General features: G+C 49.1%; 6 protein-coding genes across 6 annotated transcripts; 4 read left to right on the top strand and 2 right to left on the bottom strand.

The window, feature by feature from the left end:
- Window positions 1–19: 19 nt before the first annotated feature.
- Window positions 20–2,659, top strand: CI109_100774 (uncharacterized protein; the record flags this gene model as incomplete). The annotated part of the gene is made up of 14 exons (XM_032006191.2): window positions 20–334; window positions 402–653; window positions 729–859; window positions 920–948; window positions 1,005–1,095; window positions 1,165–1,290; window positions 1,353–1,410; window positions 1,468–1,638; window positions 1,692–1,716; window positions 1,781–1,889; window positions 1,947–2,000; window positions 2,073–2,307; window positions 2,405–2,519; window positions 2,583–2,659. The coding sequence occupies 14 exons, from the start codon at window positions 20–22 to the stop codon at window positions 2,657–2,659; spliced, it is 1,788 nt and encodes a 595-aa protein (XP_031859585.2).
- Window positions 2,660–2,943: 284 nt separating this feature from the next.
- CI109_100773 (uncharacterized protein) lies at window positions 2,944–4,106 on the bottom strand (the record flags this gene model as incomplete). The annotated part of the gene is made up of 6 exons (XM_032006192.1): window positions 2,944–3,005; window positions 3,111–3,174; window positions 3,242–3,310; window positions 3,397–3,591; window positions 3,683–4,022; window positions 4,081–4,106. The coding sequence occupies 6 exons, from the start codon at window positions 4,104–4,106 to the stop codon at window positions 2,944–2,946; spliced, it is 756 nt and encodes a 251-aa protein (XP_031859586.1).
- Window positions 4,107–6,111: 2,005 nt separating this feature from the next.
- On the top strand, window positions 6,112–8,441 carry CI109_100772 (uncharacterized protein; the record flags this gene model as incomplete). The annotated part of the gene is made up of 11 exons (XM_032006193.1): window positions 6,112–6,273; window positions 6,347–6,403; window positions 6,479–6,583; window positions 6,647–6,731; window positions 6,787–6,912; window positions 6,981–7,022; window positions 7,082–7,216; window positions 7,283–7,538; window positions 7,603–7,744; window positions 7,834–8,091; window positions 8,154–8,441. 11 exons carry the CDS (start codon window positions 6,112–6,114, stop codon window positions 8,439–8,441), a joined length of 1,656 nt encoding a protein of 551 aa, XP_031859587.1.
- A 619-nt stretch (window positions 8,442–9,060) lies between these two features.
- CI109_100771 (glutamate 5-kinase) lies at window positions 9,061–11,300 on the top strand (the record flags this gene model as incomplete). Its single annotated transcript, XM_032006194.1, has 9 exons — window positions 9,061–9,066; window positions 9,135–9,177; window positions 9,340–9,641; window positions 9,746–9,841; window positions 9,941–10,035; window positions 10,090–10,169; window positions 10,239–10,479; window positions 10,546–11,169; window positions 11,231–11,300. 9 exons carry the CDS (start codon window positions 9,061–9,063, stop codon window positions 11,298–11,300), a joined length of 1,557 nt encoding a protein of 518 aa, XP_031859588.1.
- A 206-nt stretch (window positions 11,301–11,506) lies between these two features.
- Window positions 11,507–13,888, bottom strand: CI109_100770 (uncharacterized protein; the record flags this gene model as incomplete). The annotated part of the gene is made up of 8 exons (XM_032006195.1): window positions 11,507–11,899; window positions 12,036–12,327; window positions 12,398–12,502; window positions 12,569–12,837; window positions 12,907–13,219; window positions 13,325–13,403; window positions 13,465–13,627; window positions 13,715–13,888. The coding sequence occupies 8 exons, from the start codon at window positions 13,886–13,888 to the stop codon at window positions 11,507–11,509; spliced, it is 1,788 nt and encodes a 595-aa protein (XP_031859589.1).
- Window positions 13,889–16,204: 2,316 nt separating this feature from the next.
- CI109_100769 (uncharacterized protein) lies at window positions 16,205–18,492 on the top strand (the record flags this gene model as incomplete). The annotated part of the gene is made up of 7 exons (XM_065966843.1): window positions 16,205–16,393; window positions 16,471–17,091; window positions 17,147–17,810; window positions 17,860–17,917; window positions 17,975–18,019; window positions 18,063–18,112; window positions 18,278–18,492. The coding sequence occupies 7 exons, from the start codon at window positions 16,205–16,207 to the stop codon at window positions 18,490–18,492; spliced, it is 1,842 nt and encodes a 613-aa protein (XP_065822915.1).
- Window positions 18,493–20,006: the final 1,514 nt, after the last annotated feature.

Below are 20,006 nucleotides of genomic sequence, written 5' to 3'. Positions count from 1 at the left end.
GAGTTAGTTCGCCACCCAAATGCGGCCATCGTATCCCACCTCACCTGTTCAAGAATCATACATCTCAACCATCTTCAAGCTGTTATACGATATCAACGACTCCCATCCGCCCCACCGACTGTACTCTCAGTACATCATGTCACCCCTCTCGCCTCTGACAATATCAAGGACGAACTTGCGCGCTCGAGTTGAGCCATATATCGGTAGATTGGAGCAAATTCGAAAGATCGCTCTGATCTATTGGGTTCTCAAATCGCTCATATACAGTTACAGGCATGTACGTGCGCGAGGAGTATTGGGAGTTGCGAATGAGTTCCAGAATGCGATCAAATCGGTATGTTGACACCCCTTCTCTTGCATATTTGGAGAAACGCAGTGCTGATGGATGTGGTGTATGACAGATCGTCGTTCGTCTTATGTTGTCATTACCTTCTTCTCGAGCCAAATTAGGATCTGAAATATCGAAAATGAGATCTCAACTACGGGAGAAGCTGGCCCCTACGACCTACCCGGACGGAGTGACACTCACCACGGTGAAGAGTCTGCCTGCTCAAGGGAGGAGTAAAGAATGGTTGGAGAGCGAATGGACTAATCTGAAGAAGTTGGAAAGAGGAGACGTGGATAATGGTCGTGTCAGTGGTGCAGTCTATCATGTAAGTGATACGATCCCCTGCATGGTAGATCCAACGGCTCCGGCTGATATTCGATGTGCTATGCGATGTCCTCAGGGCGGAGAAGAATTGAACGCTGTGATCAACGAGGCTATGGCACGATTCATCGTTACCAACCCACTGCATCCTGATGTCTTCCCCGGTGTAAGGAAGATGGAGAGTGAGATTATTAGCATCTGTCTCAACTTGTAAGTCTCGTTGGGGCTTGGATGTGTACCTTTTGCTTATGACTGTCTCAAATATTCCAGGTACAATGGACCCAACGGCGCTGGTACTAGTGAGTAGCCCTTCGTCATCGTACATTCATGATTGGTGGCTGACGGGTCTGTGTAGCCACTTCTGGAGGTACAGAGTCCATTCTCATGGCTGTCAAGACTTACCGAGATTGGGCCCGCGAGACGAAGAACATCTCTCATCCTGAAATGTAAGCATCTCGTCGACGACTCCACATTGCACCTCCTTATTGCGTAGACTGACCCAGTGTTTCGCACAGGGTTGTCCCGTCATCAGCTCACGCTGCATTTTGGAAAGCGTCTGAATATTTCAAGATCAAGCTACACGTGATACCTATTGACCAGAAGACACGGAAAGCCAATGTCAAAGCTGTAAAGAGAGCAATGTGAGTATGAGTCCTGTTGGACAGGTGATTCTGGATCGGTTGCTGATCCTACTGAATGACAGCAACCCGAACACTATCATGATTGTTGGATCTGCGCCAAACTTCCCAGATGGTGCTATCGTAAGTTATTATCCTGTCAAGTAGAAGGTTCCAGCGACTGATGTGTGACTCTTGCAGGACGATATCCCTGCTCTCGGTGCTTTGGCCAAACGTCACAACATCGGTCTGCATGTCGATTGCTGTCTCGGCTCATTCATCATGCCCTTTTTGGAGAAAGCAGGCTTCGGCGACGGTGTTCCCTTGTTCGACTTCCGAGTAGAGGGTGTGACAAGCATCAGTTGCGATACTGTGAGTTGGGCAGTCTCGGAACGAAGGGGAAAGCTGACGCCAATGACCTGCAGCACAAGTATGCGTTCTGTCCGAAAGGTGAGTAATTGAGCGCTTTTGACAACTTCAAGGGACGGTGATTGACAACGAATATTCATTTCAGGCTCGTCCGTAATCATGTATCGATCGGCTGAACTTAGACGATATCAATACTACGTGATTACAGATTGGTCTGGTGGTCTTTATGCCAGTCCTTCCATGGCGGGTTCGAGGTAGGTTTACGTTCTATCGCTCATTATCGCCTCGTGCTGATAGATATCTGTCATCAGACCCGGTGCAGTTCTCGCAGGAGCTTGGGCTGTCCTCAATTACATTGGAGCAGAGTAAGTTCACTGCGTCTCTTTGTAACCCTGTCCCGCGCTCAACCAAAACATCTTTTCATCTCATCTGTACAGCGGTTATACAGAATCGTGCCGAAACATCGTTTCTGCCGCACGTCATTTCGCTTCCGAACTGAAATCTCGGTCCATCTTCACTGAGAACTTGTATATTCTCGGTGATCCCAAAGCCTCCGTCGTGGCGTTCAGTAGTAAGACATTGAACATCTACGCGGTAGGAGATGAGATGGGGAAGAAGGGATGGCATTTGAGTGCTTTGGGTGCAGGCGGTGGTTTACATATGGCTTTTACGGTGAGTGTTGTATCTCATTAACAAATTAACAAAGCGGACGAGGCTCGGAAGTCAATTGAATGCAAACTGACAGATTGCCTGTTTTACTTCGGTGTAGCGGTTGACTGCTCAAAGCGTTGATAAGCTTCTGTCCGATCTCGAAGCAGTGGTCATCGAGCTCAAGAAGGGAAATAAACCCGATGCACCTCAAGGTGATATGGTCGCGCTGTACGGTACGCTACATCTTGTTCTTAAGCCAGTCCAGCAGACATACTGACGTTCGTGTGATATCTCAGGTCTTGGCCAAACGAGTGTAGGACCTCACGTTATTGGCAAGTTGGCAGAGGTGTTCCTCGATACGCTGTACGAATGAAATGTCCGTCAAATGAAGAAGGGCGGATCTGCCAAGTATTTGAAATGGAGTTTTGGACAATGCAAGTGAAGTTTGGTCGCTATCTTATTTGGGTTACGAGATACAGAGATCAAATGCATACACTATTCATTGGCTGTATATAAAGGCAACTTGTGGAACATGGTTACGTGCTGGTCGTGATGGCCATAGGAGGCTGCTGCCGAACGGAGCTTATAGATTAATATTACATTGAGATTGATGGTTGAAGATGGAAGCAGTCGTTTTGTAGGCGAGGGGTGATACATCTATTGCGCCTTTTTCGATTCGGTCGATTTGGAATGTAAGAGTCGTACTCGTTCTTCAATGACTATGAGTCGAGCAGGCGTCAGTGTTGCCTCTTATATTTCCTAGACTCAGGCGGAATATGCCAAAGCTAGGAAGGATAGGTTATAGGGGGAGATCGGGAGCGTACCTGCAAGGTCCAGAGCCTCGATCCCTCCGTATCCAATCATAACAACGACTAGCATGTATAGCAGCTGTGCATGGTCCAGAAGAACAATGATCAGAATGTGGGGGAACGTACTCGTACGCAGAATCACTCACGCCAGGAATAAAAGGGACATTGTGTCTCCTTAATTTCGATAATAACCAGATTGGTTCAATAACAAAATGCTACAAAACACCAGACCCATCATTATCACAAGTTAGCCATAATTCAAGACTGATTGGAAGTGTAAGCTGGACCAACAGCAACTTACCGACAAAGAGAGTATCCAAAGTGCTATGGGTATCATCCATCTCCCTAGATACTTCTCCACTAAGCCTCTTCCGGTTTCAGCCATAAAGTCCGTCTTCGGTGCAGCTGTGAGATAAGCCAGGAGTATGATGGGGAATATCACAACGCATCGTTTGGGAAGAGGTGGGTGATACGTCGTTATCGTAGGGTTCTTGGGCTGATCCAGAGCTGTCAGCCATAATCTGAGTTGTCTTTCGTCTTTCGTGAAACTAGTGGTCCATCTATGGATGTGGGATTATTCAACTCACAACATTAAAATATATCAACGCCTCTTCTCCCATGTTCTTGATCGTCCTCCTAGACGCTACCGCGGAAATGGGCAACCTTCTATCTTGCCCAGAAGGTATTGATGGTAACGGGATATCCACTTCTACATTTCTCGCCTTCGTCTCGACTTTTACACGTAATGTATCGCCTGTCGGACTTCCCTCCGGTACTGATATTTGCAGAGTCGGAAAAGTGGTCGTCCGGGACGACGAACTCGCACTCGGAAGAGGAGGAGGTGAGAGGAGTGGGTTGGACGTGTGTCGTTTTGCGATCGCTAAGAGGAGGTCGGGTCGCGTATTGAGCCATGTCCGCACGCCTCGACTGGACGGAAAGGTCAGCACAAGACTCGATCAGTAGCATAGAAGTGAATGACACGCACAGCTGTGGTTCTTGGATCCTAGTCATCTTGGTGTGCGTCTGTCTTGAGTACGTGTCGTCTGTATGATGAGATTCTTACAGTTAGCTTGCGATTTGAGAGTAGATCAATCAAGCTTGTTAAACAGTCCTCAAGATAAGCGATGTAAAGCTCGTTTATTGACCGATCTCAACAGTTACCTTCCCACGGTGTTCACAAACAAACCGGGAAATGCATCGAGCGATGTGAACTAATCTACGTTTTTGTAATTGTCATGTGATATCAGCTTTCCCACGACGGACTCACTTTGTCATCGTATGGTGATGATTAGACCCCGATCTCACCTCATCAGCCGGCCGCCATTCAAGCATAGTATATTCTCACTCGTTGCTATTCTGCCGCCGGCGCCACATCTCGTCAACCATGTCATTTACCGCTCCCTGGACTGCGTTTTTCGATTATTTTCATTGCTCTTGCCCCATCTGTAGTCTGGCGGGCCTCGCACTTGGCCCCGGTAAGGTCCTGTGAACTAATTCATGTGGGAACATCGGGGGCACGAGGGGGTTCCAGGGGGGGACAAGAGTTTCCTTCGCAGTCGACAGACAGGTCCCGAATATATCGGCATGGCCATCTTGGCTGACGATTCGTGTGAAGCAACTTGCCGCTTGGCCTCTTGTCCCTCGATCGAATTTCGGCTATTGAACTGGTTCATCCATCGTTATTGCAGGGTTGCTAGCGAGGTGCAGTTTGGGGGCTCAAGAGGGATGTTGAGGGGCACGCTGTGATATTGTGCGTTTCAAGCGAGGCCACACAACAATCTCCGGATCGCTCGAACAGCATGTAACTACGCGGCCCCACGTCCTGGAATAGCAATGTGCGATTCTCGCCATATGATTCTACCATGCAATCGGATTGAGCGGGAGACGTAGCCACGAACTAGGTGTTGGGACAAAGATGACCGAACCATCTTCTTTACCACGAGTCAATCACACACTGCCTCGCCGGATTCGCATTAAGCATACCGAACTACTAATACGCCCCCCCCCCGAGTGAGTGGATGAGTCATCGAGCCTTGCTTGAATTAATGCCATCCATAATTCGAAAATGCGTGTTTAGGTTACGGAAATGGTCGGAGAGGCTTGACTGTGCATAACTATTTATGGCAGTGTTGTTAACGGATATTCCCTAAATGATCCGACCGAAAGGGATCAAATAACCCTTCACTCACTTTTCAATTGAGACAGAAACCCGAACCCTGAATGAGGGGACCGAGGGACCTCAACTCTGACGTATGGGGCCAAGGGGGGGATCTCTCGTAATTCTTGAAACCTCCAACTTGGCTCCGAGTTTTCCCCTATCCATGCAATCCCTTTTTTTCGGCTAGTCTCGCTTTTGCTCTCCTTAGCCGCCGACCGAATGACAACTCCCGCTCGCCGCCGCAACAGGATAAGCGGCAGCAGTAGTAGTAGTAGTCAGAAGAGCGTAACTTGCAGGCACAGCAACAGCAAGGGAGAAAGAGCACCAACCGGGTATGACATACACAATAACAAAGGGGCATACCTAGTCGTTTCTAGAGTCCTCCTATTTTTTTTTGGCTGTCCATCACGAGGTGCTTTTAGGAAACATACAGTCTGCTGACCACAAACAAAAAAGCTATAAATCATAGCAGAGTCATCGCACTACCTTTCCCCCCCTTCCTTCTCCTCTCTCCTCTTTCAATTCTCAACTCCATACCTTTTACGACAACACAATCTAATCTCAAAAGGTAAAACTATAACGTACGTACTCTCCCTCGACGTCACTGCCCGCCTTGAATCTCCACCTTCTCATCTCAATTACCTCATCTGCACCCACACCACTCATTCTCAACTGTGGGCCGCGACCACCCCCGAAATCATAAAGCTGACCGAGCATCTTCACTTTCCCCTCCTCTTCGATCTTGATCTTATAGAACAACTCGCCTTCACTCGAAAGGTTATATACTCGAGTAAACTACCAAATTTCCAACAACAACAACTACTACCACCACTTAATCTCACTTCACTTCACACTACAATGTCGGGTGAACAACGAGAAACCATCCCAGCGGGTGGGGATTTCGAAGCCCTTCTCACTCAAAAACAAAATGAGGGTTGGAGGGGTCTCTTCAAGAACAGTCGAGCCCTCTTCTTGGCTCTCTTCGCATCCCTCGGTGGTGTCCTTTACGGTTACAACCAGGTGAGTGACAGTGACTGCTTATGCGACCCAGGTCCGCTCTGCTTTCGCTGATACTGAATATTCTCCATTGTAGGGTGTCTTCGGTCAAGTTCAGGTTATGTCCAACTTTGTGAACCGATACACTGCGACTGTAAGTGCTCTCCAAATTGAACCATACGTTTCGCGTGAAAGCTCGCAGGACTGATGAGATGTTCCGCTCATCTAGATGGGAAACCCCGATACCAAAGCCCTTGTCACCTCCATTCTTGAGCTCGGTGCCATGGTCGGTGCCCTTACTGCTGGTCCCCTTGCCGATAGATATTCCCGTAAAGTGAGTTACCGCTATTCCTCATTCGAATCAGATTTATCGAATGGTCACTGACCATTCTATCAGTACTCCATCTCTGCCTGGTCTCTTGTCTTCATGGTCGGTACCGCCATTCAGGTCGGCGCCAACAGCAGCGTCGCCTGTATCTATGGTGAGCGACGAACGTATGAAGTGCGGCGAATAGCTGCTAATCATTCCCACTCTAGTCGGTCGATTTGTCGGTGGTCTCGGTGTGGGAGCCCTCTCCATGTTGGTCCCCATGTTCAACGCCGAGCTGGCCCCTCCAGGTATTCGAGGATCGCTTGTCGCTCTCCAACAACTAGCCATCACTTGTGAGTCTCCACAGCTTTAAACGCAGTCTTTGCCGTATTATCCACTGACCTTTCCCGTACTTGATTAGTCGGTATTTTGGTCTCTTACTGGATTGCTTATGGTACAAACTGTGAGCCAACGCTTCTTCACACTGGGGTAGGTTGAAGTCACTGACAACGACCGTTGTAGACATTGGCGGAGTCGGCGATACCCAATCCGTTTCCGCTTGGCGAATTCCCCTAGGTCTCCAGCTTGTTCCTGCTGCCGTCCTCATGGTCGGTGCCATCTACTTGCCCTTCTCTCCTCGTTGGCTTATGCTCAGGGGTAAGTCACTTGAACTTATCCAAGTTCCCGGGATCGAAAAGTATTGATACGTTTTCACACCTGCAGGTCGAGAGGAGGAATGTTTGACCACCCTTGCTATGCTTCGTCACTCCACCGAGGATGCCCCAGAAGTCCAGTACGAATTCCGAGCTCTTCAGGCTGAGCGACTTGTCGAGCGAGAAGCTGCCAAGGAGCGATACGGTTACGAGGATGTCAACTTCCGAGTTAACGTTCTCGAGTACAAGAGGCTCTTCACCACCAAGCCTTTGTTGCACCGTCTTATGCTTGGTGCTGGTGCTCAAGCTCTTCAGCAGTGGACTGGGTACGTGTGCCGCAAACAGTTACATCGCGAGATTCGTACTGATATCTGTCTCCTACGCTGTCAGTATCAACGCCATTATCTATTACGCACCTACCATTTTCGAGTCTATTGGTCTCTCTGGTGGTACTATCGGTCTTCTCGCAACTGGTGTCGTTGGTATCGTCAACTTTGTGTTTACCATCCCTGCTGTTCTCTTCGTCGACAACGTGAGTTATATATCCTTGCCTCTGCTTCGCTTAAACTGGTAAACTGGTAAAATAGCAGAACCTATGGCTAAATATCTTTATTCCCGCAGTTCGGCCGAAAACCACTTCTTGCTTGGGGTGAAGCCAACATGGCCATCTCACACGCCACTGTTGCCGCTATCATCGCCGTGTACGGTCCGGGCTTCGAGAACAAGGCTGCTGGTAACGCTGCCGTCTTCATGATCTACTGGTACATTGCCAACTTCGCCGTCACATGGGGTCCTCTTGCTTGGGTTGTCTCCGCCGAGGTCTTCCCCCTCGACATGAGGGCTAAGGGAATGTCCGTCTCTTCTGCTACCAACTGGCTTGTGAGTATTGCGTTACCTACATTCCCTGAAGTGACTGGTTTACTGACTGCGTATCTGATTAGATGAACTTCACCGTCGCCATGGTCACTCCCCACATGATTGATAGTATCGGTTACAAGACCTACATCGTCTTCATGGTGTTCTGTATCCTCGGTTTCATCTATGCCGTCTTCCTCCTTCCTGAGCTCAAGGGTCTCAGTCTTGAGGAAGTCGACCGAATTTTCAACGACACCTCGGGTGCCGAAGACAGACAGCGACGAGAGCGTATTGCCAAGCAGATCGGTCTTGACAAGGTCGCTGCCGAGGTACAACACAAGGAGAAGACCAGCAATGGTGCTGATATGGCTTAATCAAGTGGCGATATCCGCGTCTTTGTCTGAGTGTAGGTGAGAGAGTTGGGGAGGTTTTAGTTATTGCACAGTAGCCAAGAAAGCCACAAAGTATAGTTTCGTTTGCGTTTAGCGACGCAGATGATGATAGTTCTTGTTTGATCATTCTGTTGCTATTTCGATCCTGCATATACTTAATAATAAATAATAAATCAATAGTCATACTGCTATCGAGGCGTAGGAGTCGGGGAGGACTCGATCACATGTATAAGAAGTATCATTCGTTCTGTGCAAACATCGTTCGAAGCCGCAACGCACATGAGCATGCTGCGTCAATACTCGTCCGGCACCAGAAAAGTAACGAGAAGCTGTGATGTCACGACTTGTGCCAAACTTCGAGTCACTCGGGGTCCGCGGTGTAAAGATAACTGGCGATAAGTTGACCTATCTTCGGTGTAACCCATCTCAAGTTCACCTGATCAACAATTGTGGCAATCTACGTGAACAGCCCGCCTCGACAGGACTACCTGAGGATACAAATCTGTCAAATTGTCCCCCGTTCGGCCGGTTTATCGTTCCGGTTTGATCATTCTGCAACACCAGTTGACCATCTTAGTCCCCGAGATATAGATCTTTCAACATGTCGGTACGTGATTTCTTTGCTTTTTGGATGATATATTTAGCATGACAGCTGATTGGCATCGCTGTTGATAGGGCAAGACCAAAGTACCTCCGATGACAATTGTCATCAAGCTTGGTGAGCTCGTTGTCTGTCTTGTCAGCTCGACCCTTTCGACAATCTACATCTCCGGGTGTACCACGCCTTCTTTCTCGTCGAGAGCATCATTGCATGATCATACACGTTCCCACAGTAAGCTGGACTTATCGCTAACCCTTCACCTATCCTGTTACCCTTCAGGCACATCATCCATCGTCTCCCCTTCTTACCCATTCTTACCACATCTCCAACTCCTCTCCTCAATCGTCGAGACCGTCGTCACATTACGTTCTCAAGGCCACCGCGTCGTACTCGTCTCATCGGGAGCGATCGGTGTCGGTCTACGACGTATGAACCTCCGTGAGAGGGGGAAAGGTCTACAGCAAAAACAGGCTTTGGCGGCTATTGGACAAGGGAGATTGATAGCTCTCTGGGATAATCTGTTCAGTCAATTGGATCAACCCATAGCTCAGATCTTACTCACCAGAATGGACATATCAGATGTGAGTGCGCGCGGGATGATGTCACCTTATCTTATATTTCAGCTGTGTACGCAAGACGAAGGGTTGGTCAGAAGAATACGAGCTGATGTTGTGGACGATTGCAGCGAACGAGATATCTTAATGCGCAAAATACATTTTCAGAGCTTCTGCAAATGGGTGTCGTCCCCATCGTCAATGAGAACGATACGGTATCAGTCTCGGTGAGTCGAACGCGCCTGGACATGCTTAGCCAGGATTAGAGACCGGCAGCTCCCCCATTATATATGGTTACGGACTGACGATTTTGTTTTACTGTCCAGGAAATCAAATTTGGAGATAACGATACTCTGTCGGCAATCTCCTCAGCTATCGTCCATGCCGATTACCTCTTCCTTCTCACTGACGTGGAGTGTTTGTGAGTTGTTTGAGGCGACGACACCGCGAGGGGTTCATCCTGATGTGTCTGTAGATATACGGACAATCCACGAAATAACCCCGATGCTAAACCTGTGAGGGTGGTCCGAGATGTCGAAAAGGTCAGACAACAAGGTAGGATCGCCTTTCCTGATACCCGCATATCCGAATCTGATGGGCTGATCACTCTTCCGCTCCCTGCAGTATCAACTTCCACTCTTGGAACATCCCTAGGCACCGGAGGCATGTCGACCAAGCTCATCGCAGCTGAACTCGCCACAGCAGCCGGGACGACAACCGTCGTTATGCATTCTGGCAAAGTTGCAGACATCTTCAGTGTGATTGAGAAGGGTCCAGGGCCTTGTAGAGAGGTCTCAGAAACGCCACATCTAGAAGAAGGACCATTATGTACGAGGTTCCTGAGGAGGGAGACGGCCATGAAAGAGTGAGTCAACTGGGTAGTCTAAAACCTGCTTCGCGGTGATGCTGATAGTTTGTGGGTGATGTGCAGTCGTAAATGGTGGATCGCGCATGGTTTGCACTCCGCAGGTACGGTGGTCATTGACGAAGGAGCATATCGAGCCATCACTCGAAGAGAAAGTGGAGGTCGACTCCTTCCTGCAGGGGTCGTACGTGTTGAAGGTCCTTTCGCAAGTCATCAAGGTGTCCGAATCGTCGTTCGCCGCAGAATACGGAATAACGGACCATCACGAGGTTCGATTGACGTTGACGACTCGATCCCATCAAGTCCTACGACGAATGATACGCCTAGTGGAGCAGGCGGGCAGATACATCATCCCCATCCATCAACACTTGCTTCTCCCGCTCTGAGATATCTCACCAACAATTCAAATGTCGCTCCACAACCGGAGACTCCGCACATCCAACCTGTCTTATCGCTCTCATCGTCCATTGCATCCTTAGATCCGCTGAGCAGATCAGTCCCCGCTAGTCCGGCCATACATGCTTTAACAGAGAAGTTGGGAACTGCAGCAAGCTTGATACAGGCTAGCATCGGTGGACACCAAGCTGATGGGTCCAGTTCATCGTCTGAAGAGTGGGAAGAAGTGGAGGTTGGGAAGGGTTTGGCCCAGTATAACAGCGTGGAGATTGATAGGATAAAAGGGATCAAGAGGTGAGTACGAGCGTCATTGAGCGTTCGGATGGGTGGTTCAGAAGCTGATGTGAGATTGTAGCGCGCACATAGAACAAGTGCTTGGGTATTCGGAGAGCGAGCATGTGGTAGATTCGATTACGATATTGTGATGAGACCGTATACGTTTAATGAGCGACGTCAGGATGTTAGTCTTGCTTAGTATGCACACAGTACGCGCACTGCCATGGCACGCTGTTCATCAACACGCAGTGACCTTGCATGGTACAGGTGGAAATGATATTCGAATCTACGGTATTCTACTTCTCCCTCCCGCAATCACTTTCGGGATGGCGCGACCCAGATCAGTATCACATCGTTAAACGCTCGAAGTGCCTAATTTGCCCGACAACTCATTATGTTGAACTTCCGCTTTCTCCCCTTGTCTATCCTTGATAATCCTTCTCATCCCCGTACCAGGCTTCTTCTTTTCAGACATATCGACTGGTCCAGCTTCTCTGCCCAATATCCTCTCAGCCTCTTTACTTCCAGGTTTTGGAATGTCCTCAGGTTTCAGCGAAACTCCAACGGGACTAACACCTTCATCGTGTGCTTTTGCGAAGATGATATCGAGCGCTTCGAGCGAATATCGTTTTGTCTCGGGGAAATAGAGATAGATGAATGGGAATATGATGAGACCGTTCAATGCGGCGAAGAGAGCGTATGTGCCCCAACCGATATTAGCAAACATAGGTCCGACAGCCATGACCACCTATAGCGAAAGCGAGAAACGATGCGTCAGCAACGTTTCGAGCGAACGCCCATACATAATACTCTGGAAGCAGAGGAGGGGGATTGGTGGGAATTTCGCATGATTGATGCAAGTGGGGGAAGTGGGTACTACTCACGGCAAAGTTGAAAATCCAGTTGGTGGCGGTTGACAAAGCGTTCGCTGGTGCTCTGATCCTCAAGGGCGTAACTTCTGCAGGATATAACCAAGCGACACCCAACCAACCGACCGAGAACCAAGTGTTGAACAAAAAGAGACAGAGCACGCTTATGACTTGCGCAGCTTTGTTTGCTGCTTGAGTCTTGTCGTATAGTCCTGCTAGGATGGCAAAGGTGAAGGCTTGGAGGAGAGCGGTCCAGAGCATAAGAGGTCGTCGTCCGACTCGTTCGATAATAGCAATGGCGAAGAGGCTGCGTGTGCATAACACGATGTCAGTCAATTGAACTGATTTCTCTGAGAAGTGAAAGCTGAACAACTTACGAAGTTAGGAAATAACAAGTACCGTTGACACCTGCAATTACTCGGGACATCGTACCGTCCAATCCTAATGACGCAAGGACAGGTGTCAAATAATACGTGATCAAGCTATAAGATCGGTAATCGATATCAGTATATGTCATCAACTGTGTAGTATCACTTCTAGAAACTCACTTGATACCACAGATCTGCTGGAAACATTGCGCTCCCATGCCCAGCAACGTTCTCCTAAGATTCTGCGTCTTCCCACCCGTTGTCAACTCGCTGAAAGCGAAACTCGCCCCCTTTTCAGCGGCGAGGGTATCGCAGATCCCGTGGAAGGTGTCGATGACGGCTTGGTCGTCGACTGATGTGTTTGAAAGTGCGGCGAGGACGGCGAGTGATTCGGGGTATTGACCCTTCGCAGCTAGCCATCGGGGTGATTCGGGGAGTCGGAGAATGTACTGGGTGAAAGGGAAGGTGCAGCCGTCAGTGAGAATATACAGGTACGAAAATCTGATGAGACCACTTACCAGACAGCACAACATGATTATGATGAACACGATCTGCAAAGCTAGCGGGAACCTCCACGAGATCGAACCTTCTGTGAAATAGAATCCCAGATCCACCCAATACGAAATCATGATTCCAAAAGTGACCAACGAGCCTTCCAACAAGACCAGTTGACCTCGATGATGGGGTTTGGAACATTCAGATTGATACATCGGTACGGTCGAAGTGAGGAGACCGTTGCCTACACCTGTTATGACTCGCGCGACGAGCATCATGGCGTAGTCTATAGCGGCAGTTTGAAGAATCGCGCCGACAATCATGATGACCCCGCCACTGTGAGTGAGTACTGTACGTTAGTAGTGGCTGCAGGAACCGAAGACCAGATGCGGGCCAGGAGCGAGAAGGGGGACTGCTGTGGTAGAATGGAACTTTACTTACAAAGCAATGGTGTGACGACGACCCAATCGGTCACCAACGTAGAGATTTGACAAAGCACCCGACATACACCCAATCTCGTCTATATTGAGCCACATCAGCATGTATTTTCATTCTGGTCATGACGGGGCAGGGGAACTCACAAATAGCAACAAGCAAAGATTGTAAAGTGGCAGTGTGAGACCCTTGAAACCCTCCAGCTGTTTCTGGGAACTGGGCCTCGAACGCTGGTAGTGTTAAGAGCGAGCTCATGACGCCTTGATCGTATCCAAAAAGGGTGAAACCGGTTCCTGCCACAAATGTGATCTGCAAGGAGTGTGCATCAGCATTGTGTGATCGTTATGTGCGAACGTGGGGAAGGTTGTCCTTGTGTACGAGAAGAGATATACTTACCATCCAGACTAGCCATTTACCGCTGACCCTCGAGGGTTTAAGCTGAGCAGCATAATGCGTATCAAGCTCTGATAATCTGAAGCCGACGACAGTGTCGCTATCCGAGTCAGGTCTAGGTGAGGGGACACCCTCGTCCGAGTGCTCGACCACCGTCGTGCTGGGTTTGGAGAGCATGTTATGTGGCTATAGTCGGAGGTAGTTAATAATGTGTTTGGGTGTTTGTTGATCGATAATAAGAGTGAGGGATTCCCTCTCGAGTATGAATACAGTAGTACATAGGCTGGGAGAGCACGTCCCCATAGACGTAAGCACCTTATATACCCAAGCAGCGTCAACATATCCAGACTTTTCTTCCCCTCGCTTCGCTTCGTTAGTTCGATTGAATCAATTCAGTACTTCTCGGCAAAGCAATTTACCGAAGAATGAACGCTAGTATCGGCAGTTGCGATACACACGTCTTAGCTCTTGACCCCCGTCGAGACGCAAAGACGAAGAACAACAACCGAGTTGTGACGTTGAATTCCCCGCCACTGACATAACTTGCCCCGCTACGAAAGCAGTCTAGTCCTCGCGGGGACATATGGGCTTCCATCATTAGATCAGGGATCGAGACGCTCATAATGAGACTGGGGCACCTTGATTGCGCTGTGGGGGTTGTTCAAAGTGAAGCGAGAACTCGTCTTGACAATAATTGCACTAAAAATAGTGTGATGTCATCGTTCTGTCCACCTTCTCTTGGTTTGATGCCGCGGCCGTAAGAAGCAAGCAGCCACCATCTACGGTGCATGTCTTTTGATAATCTGAACGCGTGTCCGCTGCTGCAGTTGCAGTGCAGAGCTTACATTGAGTGAGAGTGTCTCGGTTTTCTTCGGGTTATTGATAGAGTCACTACAGCAAGTAGTTGTCACGACACGATGCGATATAGGACTTGGCGAAGAATATGATAGGAGTGATTTGCGGTCACTGCATACCGTTTGGCAGCTTGAGAGGTTCACCGACTAGTGACAGGTCAACACATGTTAGCGATCATCGATACGGCGTTTCGAGTTTGTCTTCGAAGCTTTATAGGCAAAGATCACTCCTGACATCTCAATACACGTGAATGCAATCGATCAGCAGCAAGACGTCCTCTCGTCACTTTCCCGCGGTGTGTCGAATTCCAACGAGATCTGGTTCCAATTTAGCATAGAGTACGTACCTTCCTTGCGAACACGCACGATGTTTCAGATGCCCGATAATGATACTATCTACTCACTTGCCCTCGGCCATTCCCAACAACGCTGCAGCATTGCAAGTTTGATGCTGGAATACATCCAGCATCTTCTTCAACTGTTTGCTCGTGTGACCATCCGTTGTGAGTTGTCATGGATGCGTGTGAGGCAAGCTCTTCACGATGACATGCACGCGAAACCATCTGATAGTTGTGGTGCACTGATCGGTGTACGGGATTCACTGCTGATGCAATTCAATGAGCGATTACCACGTTGTTTATGTGTGCCTCGTGTGTTTGTTCTGTTGTCGCCAAAGGAGGGAAGAGACAGGCACCCACCACACTGATGACCGTGCGCAACACCGCTTACCTAGCTAAACTGACCATATCGTTTCGTTGTCTTAAAGCTAGAGTCTATGAAGCTGAACACGTCGCTACACATGGTGTCGGTTTGTTGAAATGGGAATAGGGAATACTGACAAGGTTAGTATACAAGATTAGACTTATCCTCCCAAGAGAAAGCGCGTCATCTGGATTCCCACCCACCGTCTGTCGTTTGTGCGCGATTGTGCGTGTCAAGAGTTTCCTTCTCGGTGAGAGGTGCCGAGGGAGGGGTAGAAGGGTCCTTTGGGATCCTTTCCTTCGTTACTAGCAAGAGTGACATATTCCACCCATCCTTTCCGCTTTCTTCTTCTCTCTTCTTCTACTCTTCTTCATTCCAATTCTACTTTCTTCACCTACTTTTCAGTCCTATATTCTCCTCTTGCTTGTTCGGATTCGGAAGAAGGTGTACGGTACGAGTGCTGCCTTGTAGGAAATTGGAACTCGAGGGATAACTGCAATAATCAACTTGGCGTTCCGGATAGCAGGAAGGTAGGAAGGGGATAATACTACCGCACTCTGTACATCACAAACTACTGAATATAACCGCACACCGAGTCCAATCGTACCACGACGATTGCAACAAGGAATCGCCGCTGTCTCACAACTGCAATCGCCCTGCTTCACGCTCTAATGGCGGGAGCGGATACGAAGTAGACTGTATTCAGTTGACTCACCCGGATATCTGCAGCTACGCACGGACCCGCCGCTATAATACAACTCAAAACCACATCCAATTCTCCTATCATCATCAATATTCTTCTTCTTCCCCTCTTTTACCTTCCTTCCTCTATAACAAACATCCAAACGAAATTATCACTCGGAGACGAAGTGAGGAGACAATCACTCCTTTCCGCCGACGATCACGATCACCTCCTCGTTCCTCTCACAGAACGTTAATGGCCACACCGCCTTCCAGACTTCCTCCAAAACCCGTCCTGCCTGTCTCAAAAGGTGGTGGAAAGAAGAAGTCGAGCGAGACTGACCGACTGCTCGCTACCAAGATGAAGTCTCCAGCTTCTATCGAGCAAATCGCGGAGCAGTCTGAGAATAAGGGGAAGGATATCCCGAAGAAAACAGCAGATGACGTGAGTTCCTTCCAATGCTGAATTTGACAGTTCATCGCCACTCGATAATGAGAAGCTGACGATTTCGTCAAAAGCAGATTAGAACCCTTTTGCGATCGTTCTCACTCACCTCCCCCAAGGCATCCGCTCTTACTACCTTTGGAACGAAACAGCCATTGACGAGTAAGGGGGCGAAGACGACCGGCCCCTCCAGTCTCGATAAGACTCTTCCTCTGCTCGACCATCTTCCACCACTCCCAAGTGGTTCTTCTTCCTCATCCATCGAGTCCATTGCGGCAGCTAGAGACAAAGATAAGCTCCCGGCGCTCGAGATCAAGGGACTCTCGATCAGCTCTGACAAACCCGTTATGGAGAGCAAAGAAACTCCACTTCCCATCGGGACAGAGAAACGTCTAGGATTGATCAACAAGGCTACCACCAATCAGAGAGAAGATTCGAAGCCCGACAAATGGTATCAGACTTCCAATCTGTGGTCGAAAGCGAAACCTGCGCCATTTGAACCATTCTCCGATCAGTTACCAAGTGGAAGTATGCCTGAATGGCGAAAAGCAGAACAAGGTCTGCACTACAGGGTGGAGCCCAGTTCTACCTCTTATACGAGGCCGGAGACCTGGCCCAATCGACAGATAGGAAAAGCTGCAAGGGACCAGTCCGATCCATTTACGGATTGTCACAACGAGACTGCAAGTCAAGGAATGGTACGTGCTGTTCTTCTACCTTCGAACAGTCCCTGCTAACACAGCGTTCTCACAGAATGCGCAAAGGTCGACACGTGCTTCCTCAAACCCGATCCTCCAACAAGCCTCTCCCCACTCTCAGGGTGTCCCCAGTCACCCCGAAGAACTGACATTCTCCGAAATGATCGCTTCTCCAGGGTATGGCGGATATGAAGCTCTGAGTAATTATCAACATCAAAATGCCGCTGCGCCTCGTCGAGATTACGGCCCTTTGACCCAGAGTCCTCAACAATGGATGGATTCCTCCCCTGATCGCGCGACTCACTATGCTGCTCTGGCCAGATCCGCCCAACAAAACTGGGAGAATGCCGCAGCAACCCAAGGTCTTCGAAGGTCAAGCGTACCTGTTTCAGTCTGGCGTCAACAAGTCAGTAACACACCTGTTCACCCACCTCGTCAAGCTGGTCGAAGGTCATTCAGCTATACGACTGGTGATTCGTTCGTCGAGGAAGAGCTCATCACACCTCGAGAAGAGCAAGGAGTAACCCCTATGTATCGCTTTACCACCCCCGGACCAGAGAGACATGGAGAAGATGGTACAATCATCCAGCGAACACCAGGCTCACGACAATCTAGTGGCCATCTGGTTCAATACAACAACTCGGGTATTCTGCCTGCCACCTGGCCTGACCTCGAACAGGGTCCTCCTGCGCCTCTCCCATTCACGCCTGGAGACTGGAGTGAGTTCAACAGCTTAAGACACTCAGCCCGTCACTGACTCTCACTCAGCTTGCACTCAACCCATGTGCAATTATCACAACTTCCAGAGGAATGCAGAATGCAGGTCGTGAGTCTCCAGGCTTCAAGAAGCTAGGAAAGGCATCAGCTCATTGCTCTCTCATAGATGTGGACATCCGCGACCATGGGACATGATTGTGAGTCACGACAAGTGAATGTTGGCTGATTCAGCAGATGCAATCGATCCCGAACAGCCCTCCACTTGGTTCTGTCGGAGACTGGAGATGCGAATGTGGCTACATCAGTGAGTTTGAGACATCCTACATGTGCTGATGTGAAGATTGGCGCCGTCGTGCACTTTGTAAGAATTGCTATCCCAACCACCCATCCAATCAAGGTGAGTATCCCTCGCTTGTCCGGGCCACTGCAAGGTTGCAAGGTCGCCGCTCACACTACGCGATATACCTAGACCGCGGGTCCGCTTCCTCCTCCACGGGTAACGCTCGAGGAATGAACTCTCAACCCTTGGGCACTCTCGACATGATATACTCGGCAGCTAGAAATCAAGCTCATGGGCCGCAATCCCTACTCGCTGCCGCTCAAGGGGGTAACTCCGATGGGCAAGACTGGCCTCCTATCGGCTCCTTGACCTCTTCCAGGACCGCACACAACGCGCAGTGGTGATAAGGGTGAGTGGGTGCATGATTGCGCCGGGGAGAGTCAGCTATAGTAACCCCTACATATTATGTTTCCAGCGCTCCACCTATCAACGATTAGAAAGTAAGATGTCAACGGGAATGTGTACGGATATCGACTGAGAGAATGGACGAGACGAAAAGTGAATGAAGAAAACGACAGACAAAGACAAGCTCCCGAATCATTTGCATTAATACGACCGGCATCCCAACACCCATCATGTGATTCTTGGTTCTCTTGCGAGGTACATGCTACAATGATTTTAAGCTTTCGCGACCCCCCAACGCAATCATCGCACCATCTTTCATTCCCTTTTTTGTTTGCGAAACTGTACTCTATCCTCTTTCTATTTCAATGCTTCGACATTATTTCGACTTCAAACAACGAGCGAGACAAGACTCCTAATGACTGTGAGTTTGCAAGGTAGGACATGTGAGGAGATGAGGAGCCACCGGTGGGAAGAGGAAGGTAATCGGGCAAGGAGGCAAGCAGGCAGACAGGCGGATGAATAGGTCAAGAACATGGCGGATGGTTGGGTGGATAGGTGGTCTGAAGCTCGGGGCAATAATAAGAAAGAGGACTGTTCATTTTTCGTCCATGTGTTGTATTTCTCTATGTGTATTCTTTAACTGAATTTGAGATGGAATGAGATGTCATTCATGCATCATGTAAGTGTGACGTGGTTATACCGTCAAAGCTGTGATGCCACCAACCTTAGCATCTTAGCATCAAAGGTGCCACGCGTATTCCCCATCTCATCTAGTGTTTTACGTTGAGCCTGGTAAGGAAGGGTTTGTTGCGTCATACTGAATCCGGTCTGGCGGTGACAGTCTGGCCGAGTACGTTTTACAGTCTGAGCAGGCCAAGCTAAAAGATGGAGTCACTTGGTCACTTGGTCAGTTGTCGTTGTAGTAGTAGGGCATCGGGTCAGTGTAAGAGGTGGGACGGTTCTTCACCCTGAGATTAGGTGAAAGTTTGCTCTGTCCCGGTAGAGGAAGGAGTAGTCGCGCCTCACCATGTAGAGTGTGTTGTTGGTGTCACACGTCAGATAAGGTATGAATGAATAATCACTCTCTGTTAGAGAGAGAACGAGTCATTGGAACTCAGGGTTTTCCAGTGGATCGACTGTGTAACCTTGTTCCCTGAACATTCCATATGACTCTTGCTTCGGGAGATTTCGCGAATTTAGACTTTTTTTTTTTCTTTCGTTTCTACAAGAGTTTTATACGGTGTACGGTGTACGGTGTACGGAGCGGAGGGGCGATTAAGGGAATTTTCCAAATACTACGTAGTCTCTCCTTCTCCTTCTCTCAATTGTTCGGCTAGCACGTATACCGTGCCACCGTACCACTGCACAGGCTTACACTGCACAGAATGCGATGATGGTCAGCAAGGTGGCACACAATACACACCTTTTTTCGATGCAACTAAAGTTTACCACCATACACACTCAGATTCCCGTTCCAGATTCATTCAGGTCACACACACTCACCCACACCCTT

This window comes from Kwoniella shandongensis, chromosome 2 (assembly GCF_008629635.2).
Source record: "Kwoniella shandongensis chromosome 2, complete sequence".
In the NCBI taxonomy this organism is placed as follows: Eukaryota; Fungi; Basidiomycota; class Tremellomycetes; order Tremellales; family Cryptococcaceae; genus Kwoniella; species Kwoniella shandongensis.
The sequence above is the reverse complement of the archived record's forward strand: the minus strand, read 5'-3'. Positions and strand labels throughout refer to the sequence as shown.